General features: G+C 41.6%; 1 protein-coding gene across 1 annotated transcript; it reads left to right on the forward strand.

Moving 5' to 3' along the window:
- Positions 1–2,078: 2,078 nt before the first annotated feature.
- On the forward strand, positions 2,079–5,931 carry LOC149285117 (fatty acid-binding protein 1, liver-like). The gene is made up of 4 exons (XM_089495786.1): positions 2,079–2,145; positions 2,601–2,773; positions 4,208–4,300; positions 5,881–5,931. The coding sequence occupies exons 1-4, from the start codon at positions 2,079–2,081 to the stop codon at positions 5,929–5,931; spliced, it is 384 nt and encodes a 127-aa protein (XP_089351912.1).
- Positions 5,932–9,638: the final 3,707 nt, after the last annotated feature.

Below are 9,638 nucleotides of genomic sequence, written 5' to 3' on the forward strand. Positions count from 1 at the left end.
AGGCTTGGGCTGGGATGTGGCAGATGAGGTTCAACACAGATAAATGTAAGGTTATGCACATGGGGAAGAAGAATCCAGGCTGGGAATATGTATTAAATGGGAAAACACTGGGGACGACTGACATGGAAAAGGACTTAGGAGTTTTAGTTAACAGTAAATTTACCTGTAGCGACCAGTGTCAGGCAGCTGCTGCTAAGGCAAATAAAATCATGGGGTGCATCAAAAGGGGCATAGATGCCCACGACAAGGAAATAATTCTACCACTGTACAAGTCACTAGTCAGACCACACATGGAATACTGTGTACAGTACTGGGCACCAGTGTACAAGAAAGATATAGTGGAGCTGGAGAGGGTTCAAAGACGGGCAACCAGAGTAGTAAGGGGAATGGGAGGACTACAATACCCAGAAAGATTATCAGAATTGGGGTTATTTAGTTTGGAAAAAAGACGGCTTAGGGGGGACTTAATAACTATGTATAAATATATAAGGGGGCAGTACAGAGATCACTCCCAGGACCTATTTATACCCAGGACTGTATCTATAACAAGGGGACATCCTCTACGGCTGGAGGAAAGAAGGTTTCTACACCAGCACAGACGGGGGTTCTTTACAGTAAGAGCGGTGAGATTATGGAACTCTCTGCCAGAGGAAGTGGTAATGGTAAACTCAATAAAAGAGTTCAAAAGGAGCCTGGACGTGTTTCTTGAAAGCAATAATATTACAAGTTATGGATATTAGATTAATAGGGACAGAACGTTGATCCAGGGATTTATTCTGATTGCCATATTTGGAGTCTGGAAGGAATTTTCCCCCTGGTATGGGGCAATCGGCATCTGCTTCATAAGGGTTTTTTGCCTTCCTCTGGATCAACACAGTAGGGACACAATATGTATATAGGTTGAACTTGATGGACTTTGGTCTTTTTTCAACCTTATGAACTATGTTACTATGTTACTATGTTACATATTGATCCAGACACAGAATAACTCATCTCATTATACAGTAATCTATACTGAACTAGACATCTACAGTGGTATAGAATAACTCCCATCACTATATACTGAGACAGACATTGACAATCATAAAGCATGTTTCCCATCCCCTATCATCATTTGCCTTTGCATTGTGTTACTTTTTTCACTCTCACGTGGTCTTACTCACACTCACACTCTCATGCTCCCTCAAGTACTTTTACTCACACTTTCTCATACTTTCACTCATGCTCTCGCACACTCTCACTCACACTCTAACATTCTCTTACTCGCTTTTACTCACTCTCTTCCACAAGCTTCCTACCTTTTTCATGGAGCACCTGAAGTTAAGGTATTTCTTTCTCACAAACTAAGCTTACAATTTTGGAAATAAATGTATGTGTTAATAGTGCCTAGTTTGGGATGGTAATGTCTTTTTATCCAAGTTGCATTTGAGTGACAGCTTTACTGGGTCTTTTCTCCAAGTATGTTATTGCGGAAAAAGAGAATATGAGAACATTTACAGAAAAAAGTATGAGATACTTGTGGTTTTCATCCAAGGGAAATGGTATAGACAAACACAGAAATTCAAGTAAGCTTGAGATCTACAAAAAGCTACACTAAGTAAAAGTGATTAAAAAAAGACTGACTTGATGGGCCAGCTGGTTCTTTTCTGCCATCACCATCCATGTATGTATTCAAATGTAAAAACAGCCTTATTCCTGATGGTCCAGTTGGCAGATTTGCTCCTCGGGGGTCCATGTGTACAGGTGGCCTATACTAACACAAAGTATATAATGTATTATCTGATGGAGAGGCAGGACAGTCTTTCTACCAGTTTTTTTTCCCCTCAAGTAATACATTAATATTATAGTATATTCTCCATCTAAAATTGCCCGAGGTCCAATCACTCGATCGGCCAAGATGCTCAATACAGGTGAGCATTGCTCTTAAACGTTAATGTTTGAGCAGAGCTATAAAAAAAGGTGACGTCATCTCACCTCTAACCAGATTTGGAGATAATGGAAACCAGTTAAAAGTCGGTAGAATGGGCAGGGTAAGTGCATTCACTCTCATCCTCTCTAGCTGTTGAGACGTCTTCAAGATGGCCTTCAATGGAACCTACGAGCTTCAGTCCCAGGAAAACTTTGAGCCTTTCATGAAAGCCATCGGTGAGTCTTTCTGGCAGAGAACCTCTGGGGGAAATTTCAGTCTGCGTGGAAACCAAATTGTTCCTGCCGACTGTTCCATATTTGTACTAGAATTATCTTTTTTTTTTTTTTAAATAAGAGCGTATATTATTGCCTTTAGTGAAAGTTTTGAAATGCACCAAGGTCTATAAAATTATTCAATATTACTGTTTTTTTAATGCTTATACAAACAATAATATTTATAAATACAGTTTACTTGATACCAATAAATATATATATTCCCCGCCTAAAAATAATGTTCCTAACACCGAATTTGATGAATATAATTTAAGTTACCTTTCTAGAAGAAAAAGTTTATTTGTGGTTACTTTGCATTTATTATACCTTTATGTCATTAGTTAGTATAGTCAGCGACAACCTTAATGACTGTGATCAGTGATGTCAAATTTTTAACACAATCATCTTTGTGCTTAAAGGTCTTCCCGATGACTTGATAGAAAAGGGCAAAAATATCAAGAGTGTGTCGGAGATTGTGCAGAACGGCAACCACTTTGTCGTCACCGTCACCACAGGCCCCAAGGTTACGCGCAATGAGTTTACCCTGGGCGAGGAGGCCGAGTTCGAAGCATTAACGGGAGAGAAGATCAAGGTATGAGACTTCACCGTACCGGGGATCTCTCTGGGTTTTACCCGGGGTCTCCGGGTCACTTTCTTCTTTCTCCAGACAGGGGGTCTGCGCTAGCCTCATCCCACACACAGCAAACCCCATCCCCATCAGCAAAGCCAATGCCCAAGAAGAGGGATTTTCATTATTTTCTTGTAAAACATACAAAAATAGAAGAGCGCACAACCTAAAAAGCCTAAAAATTCAGAGTTGCTGCTAGAATAATAATGACCAATAAGTACACTAAACAATGCATGAATTCAGCGCATATCCAGCAAATACCATTCAAAAACACCCATGTAAGGCATAAATATTGGGGATTCCGTCACAGTATATGGTGATATATTGCTCAGCCACTACGTCAAAGTACCCCAAGTATTGTGAGTCCTATCCAGGGCCGGCCCAAGGCAAAATGCCGCCTGGGGCGAATTTTAAAATGCCGCCCCCCCCCCCCTTATCTACCCTTCCTCTCCCTCCGTCCCTGCCGCCCCCCCCATTATCTACCCTTCCTCTCCCTCCGCCCCCCCCCCTTGTACTTACCTTTCAGCAGTCCTGCGGCGAGTCTCCCTGTTCGGTCTCGGTGCCGGCTTGTAATGCTGAGCGCCGGAAATCTTCCGGCACTCAGCATTACAAGCCGGCACCGAGACCGAACAGGGAGACTCGCTGCAGAGGAGAGAGAGAGGGGCGCCGAGCGGGTACTGACAGCTTGGTAAGCGAAAAGCACTCGCGCCCCTTTCTCTCTTTCGCTTTTTTTAAAAAAAAAAGGGCTTGGGGCGGCAAAGTGCCGCCCCTTCAAAAGTGCCGCCTGGAGCGGTTGCCCCACTTGGCTCCATTGTCGGGCCGGCCCTGGTCCTATCTAATGTTTCACGGCTATATTACTTACCAAGGAGCTGAATGTGTGGGACATTTTAATCCTCAGGAAAGGCAGAGCTCCTGAGAGGTTCAGAGGGAGCTCAACAAATGTATTGTTCGGGCTTCTTAACTATTAAATATAACAAACAAATCACGTAAATAATTTCATACACAGAAACACATTTATAACAAACATAAAATTGTATCAGACCGAGCTGCAGAAAGGAGACAGAGCTATTTAGTCAGGGACAGTAACCAGGAACAGCTTCAACTTTAGGTTAAAACTTCAACAATTCGGAGACGTTTTTGTCCAAGCAGAGGCTGCGGGAGAATCATGGGAAATGTAGTTTAATAACAAAGGGGGAGATAGGAAACTAGTGAGAAATCGATGAAAGGCCTTCAAAGATAAATGCCTGATTTCCATTCATTCCTCTTTCATTTTTGTTTTTTTGGATACGGACTGTCCTCCCTAGTGGGGGTTTGGCGATGCCGGCAATGAATATGCTTGGTCTGGTTCAGTATGATAATAACTGGGTTTTTTTCCCCTTCATTTCTTGTCACTTATAGTCCGTTGTTAACCTGGAAGGGGACAACAAGCTGGTCGTGAAACTTAAGGGAGTCCTCTCCGTCACCGAACTTTCTGGAGATGTTCTCACCAATGTAAGATATTTTGTTATAATTTTGTTATATTTTTTTATTAGCAGAAAGTAACGGGAAACATATATGGCTGAAAGTGATGGGGGGGGGGACGCATATGGCTGAAAGTGCCACCTAATGTGTGGTCAAAAAGTCCTGTACCCAAATTTATTTCAATTGCAAAGCTATCCAAAAACTACTTACCAGCCACTGAGGCAACTTCAAGTTTTCCTTAAAAAATAGTGGTCTTGGTCTTTTTGTCCACCCATAAAAAACACTGGCTTAGTGTGATGGGTGTTATAGCCACAGTAATATATATCGTGTTCTTTTATTTTGTATAATATTAAACCTTTGGGCTATATCTATTCTTAAAAAAGTGCATTATTTTGTATACACTCGGACATTTGAGTGCTGAAGCAGAAATTGAGTACTCTTCGTTATAGATTTGATTTTAATGAGGTATAATAAATTCGCAAATCATGTAATAGGAACGGAAAGTGCTGTTTTTGATTCCCTGCATGAATTGCCACTCAATTGTAAATGAGTGGAAATTGGCGTCCTTCCATTCCGATTCTACTCGGCCGAAGCACAGATGGTCGATTAACCAGTGCTTGCCTGACAGTAAACATGTTTGCTGTTATAGTGAGTGACGTGAAGGCTGCTATAAACAGGAGAGCTTATAAAAATGCTTCTCGAAGGGTCATTTAAAGGACCTGGGTGTGTTTGAGCTTCTATATGCACCACAGTTGCTAACCAGTTGTTTTTCCCAGGACAGTCCCAGGATTTGGGAGCTTGTCCCACTACTTTCAGTGTCCCAAGACATTGGGAAATTAGCATTTGCGGGTGTCGGCAGGGTCGCGTTAAGGAGGGTGCGAGGGGTACTCTGCATCTAGGCCCCAGGGGCAGCTGCTTCAGTGCCAGCGATTGATGCCAAGCATCGGGATATGGCGCTCCCACCACAGGATTAAAGAAGGAAAAAGGAAAGGAAGGAGGGTAAGAGATAGGGAGAAAATGGGTAGATGATAGTGAGAAAAGGGAGAGATAAAAAGAAAGGAAAGAGACAATGAGAAAGAAACGAGATGATGAGAAAGAAGAGAGATAAGGAGAAAGGGGGTAGATACCGTAATAAGAGAGATAGGGATAGATAAAGAATAGGAGAAAGGAAAGAAATATAGAAATAGGGGAAGGGTAATGAGAAAGTGTATGTGCCTAAAGGCCAGAAAGCATGTGGCTGCAAGTGTGAGCTAGTATGTTTGTGTGTAAGGGCAAGCGTGAATGTGCGTGTGTATGTACTGTATATGTGTATGGGCAGGCATTTATAAGGGCAGTCTATAAAATGATTCCTTCAAAATGCTGTGCTGCAAAAGTATCTACCGCATACCATGGATGTATGGTAGTGTTGGTGGGAAATTGGTGATATAATGTGCATTATAATAAGTAGGCGGGGTGAAATGGGTAAATAGGGCGGAGCTTTGGGGCAGCGAGTATGGTCAATAAGTAAGTAATTGATAGTCGTGCTGCAAAATGTGTCTGGAAATTGTTTTCAAACGTTGGCGACTGCGTGCTCTTCTTGTTTGTAATAAAATCTATGTTTGGCTTTACAGGTGCTGACAGTGCAAGACATCGTGTATAAGAGAATCAGCAAGCGGGTGTGAGAGAAGATGAAAATGTCTTTACTTTTACTATGTAAAAACTGCAATAAAGTTTTATTTTAGAAAAAAATCTTATTACTATTATTATTATTATTATTATTATTATTTTCTGGACTCCCTGTTAACAATCTGTAGTGGTTATTTAAACGGCTCACAGACTATATTTGTGAAAACTTACTGTCCCCATCTCTGTTTTATGATGGCTACCCACATCCCGAAAAGGGGCTTGCCCCGGGTAGCTGGACCCGGGATGTTCTCAGGTATGCAAATAACACATAGCCCACCGAACATATAATGGTGCCGGAAAGAACATGGAACATGTCTTGGGTCAAACTCCCACCTGGGTCCAATGGTCCCATCGAGACCCATGTAAGGGGCTGCCTCTGGTTCTAGTTAAAGGAGAATATTCAAGCTGTAAGTCAGATTCTTTAGTGATCTGTACTGGGGCCCAATTTTTTTTGTTTGTAATATTTTATTATTTATATCACAAAATGTCTTAAACAGGCTGAACATTTCGGGGGGGAAGCAGGGACACGGATAGAAGCTGCAACTTTGAAGCTCATAGAAGGAAAATAATGACATTTGGGGATGTATAATTTTGTGTTGAAAGCAAAAACAGCAAGGAGACATGGGAATAGCTGTTTATGATGTCTTAGAGTTAGGCAGACAGAGTTATAAAACATTGAGAAATGCAGACAGAATGATAGAAACATAGAATTTGATGGCTGAACAAGATAAGAACTATCTGAGCTGTAAAAGCTCAAACTTTAATCAGCCGTTGGTCTCCTCTCAGATTCAGGAGCCGTATACCCATCCCATGAATGTTTAAATCTCCTTACTGCTCTCAGCACCTTCTTCTGACCAAAGCAGCAGGCCCCAGGGCCACAGCAGCCACATTTGATTTACTGCCACATGATTTTCTTGTACTGTGTGCCCATTGGCCAGAGCAGAACAATGTCCTGTTGGCAATGTTCCGGAATCAAGCACAACTTGCAGTTTTTAGGGTTATAAGTGTCGATCACTTTTCACTTTTTGCTTTTGCTCAGACATATTGGAAGTGAGAAATGCCCCTGGGTAGGTAATAGGTGAGACAACCTCTCTCTAGTGTTGTTCTGGCCTTGAAAAACCCAACCAGTCAATGCCCCCATATAATATTACTGCAGGTACCTAACCTTTAAGTGTTTTATATTGAACTCTATAAATGTGACTCCCCCCCCCCCGGCTCCTAAAGAAGTCGGAGGAGCTCCTGCAAAGTCTGGCTCGTAAATGTGTCCGTCGCTTTCTACCTTTGTACCTCGCGTGATAGCGGGACGTCCACCCTGTCAAACATATAAACTTGAGTGTACCGGACAACCTTCAAAAGTCCTTCATCATAGACTTCTTCGGTTCCCATTATTGCTGGCGTAGAAGGAAACCAGTTTTTATTGTTTGTTAGTATAATGTATGACCGGGTGTTTCAAAGGTGTGCCAAATGTGTAAGTTTATTATCACAGGTGTAAATATTGTGGCTGGTTTACTCAGGTTATATTCATGTCCTATCTGGAATCGGTTCTCAATGGGAAAAAAATCTCTGAGCATTAAATACTGTACAATAATGTAGTCTAAAACTGGAAAAAAAACTGATTTTGTTTCAATAATGTTCTTTATCAACAGACCCAGAGGCCGTCATTGTGGTCGGTCATGTGATATTTTGGGAAACTTTCCCTGCTCAAGCACTGCACCGAGATGATACTTTATGGCAATGCTAATGAAGTCCTGGTGGTCCAACGAAATCCTTTTATGCATAGACCCCTTTTATGCAAGTTCCCCTTTAGTATGGCATTGTACAATTTCAAAGACTGTCATCACTATCTGGCCAAAGGTAACTCAAGTCCTTTCAGCAGATAATCCCTGATACAGAACCCAGCCAGACCATCTTTCTGCGTGTTTTCAAAACACCCTTATTGGAGAAATAAAAGCTTTGTATAAATTGATCACACGTATAGGATTGTGAATACCCCCTCCTGCATAATAGATCTAAGGAAAAAAACTGTTGATTTTACCGGATCTAACGAATATCTTCCACATTAAAAAAAAAAATCCAAATTTCAGTTGAGGGGTGGGATTGTTAATATTGCATATTTTATAGTAGATCTAATAAAAAAACAGTTGATCTAACCTCATCTAACAAAGATCTCACATATTGAATGATCTTTTGTTAAAATTCTTAATCTGGCGAGTCATGAGTCAGACACCAGAGAATGGATTTTGACAGACTACCTCCCAAGCTCCAGTTCCCTGGCGTTCCAATTCGCCATGGGTAAAAGTTGGGCAATTATTAGCCATTAGCAGGGCCGGCCCGACAATGGAGCCGAGTGGGGCAACCGCTCCAGGCGGCACTTTTGAAGGGGCGGCACTTTGCCGCCCCAAGCCCTTTTTTTTTTTTTTTTTTAAAGCGAAAGAGAGAGAAAGGGGCGCCGAGTGGTTTTCGCTTACCAAGCTGTCAGTACCCGCTCGGCGCCCCTCTCTCCTCTGCGGCGAGTCTTCCTGTTCGGTCTCGGTGCCGGCTTGTAATGCTGAGTGCCAAGTACATGGGGGGGGGCGAGGAAGGGTAGATAATGGGGGGGGGCGGCAGGGACGGAGGGAGAGGAAGGGTAGATAAGGGAGAGAGGGCGGCATTTTAAAATTCGCCCCAGGCGGCATTTTGCCTTGGGCCGGCCCTGGCCATTAGGCACATCCGCTCTGTCCATCTCCGATAGTATAAGGTCTATCTTACGAATTCTTAACATGATTCGTAATGGGCAAAAAATGATGAAGATTTCTGTCTATTAGCCAGTTACTACACCTTAAATAATCCTCTTAATACCAACCTCTGGAAGCTGTTTTTCTTTTTAAATTAGACCCAGTTTTGAGTCTTGATTGTTCACTCTTAATTTGGGTCTTTCGATTCATTTTTATATAAACGGATTCTTCAGAGGACAAAATGTTTTTTTAAACGAATTCTCTCACCTGGCTGCAGTTAGATCACTTCCCGTTAACAACCGCATACAGGTAGAATCCAGAGCGATCAGATATTCTTTATATATCCTGTACTCTACTTATCGGTGTGTCTGATTTTTTCTAATTATCTCATTTGTTTAATCTAGTTAGAGAATAAACACACATGCTAACCTAGATTGGTATGCATATTACTAAACACCACCATCTCTACAGTTTAACAAAAATCTCAGTTGTTATAAACCTTGCCCACAGTTGATCTTTTAGTTTGTAATCATTGATTGTAATGGCGCTGCGGAATCTGCGGGTGCTTTATAAATAAATGTGATGTCATTTCTGCTAAGGATTCCTTGAACGTCCATAGGGTTGATGGTAATCATGTTTTTTTAAGAAAAAATCTAAACGATTGTTAGTTAAACTATTATTTATTGGTTTACATAGCACCATCATATAATGCAGCGCTGTACAATGGTGCATCACATGAACAATTTGTGCTTACGTGGATGATTTTAAAATACAATGCATGTAATATGCACCTGCCATGTAACAAAGTATTCCATTACTACCCTTTGGACTTTTAAGAGTTAATGCAGGGTACAAAAAGGAGAGGAAGTAACTGTTCAATGATGCTTTAGAAAAGACTGCCATCTACTGGCTTAACACGGTAGTACAAGGACATTTCAACTTGACAGCATTATTGCTAGATAGAAGTACCGTATATTCTGCGCCTCCAT

This window comes from Sceloporus occidentalis, unplaced genomic scaffold (genome assembly GCF_023333645.1).
Source record: "Sceloporus occidentalis isolate IW3139 unplaced genomic scaffold, rSceOcc1.0.p SCAF_84, whole genome shotgun sequence".
Lineage (NCBI taxonomy): Eukaryota > Metazoa > Chordata > Lepidosauria > Squamata > Phrynosomatidae > Sceloporus > Sceloporus occidentalis.

Excerpts from the sequence above, each read along its gene's own strand:
- LOC149285117 (XM_089495786.1), top strand. The coding sequence starts at position 2,079 with ATGGCCTTCAATGGAACCTACGAGCTTCAGTCCCAGGAAAACTTTGAG. Across the intron at positions 2,774-4,207 it reads TAACGGGAGAGAAGATCAAG|TCCGTTGTTAACCTGGAAGG; the intron begins GTATGAGACTTC and ends TGTCACTTATAG. Across the intron at positions 4,301-5,880 it reads CTGGAGATGTTCTCACCAAT|GTGCTGACAGTGCAAGACAT; the intron begins GTAAGATATTTT and ends TTGGCTTTACAG.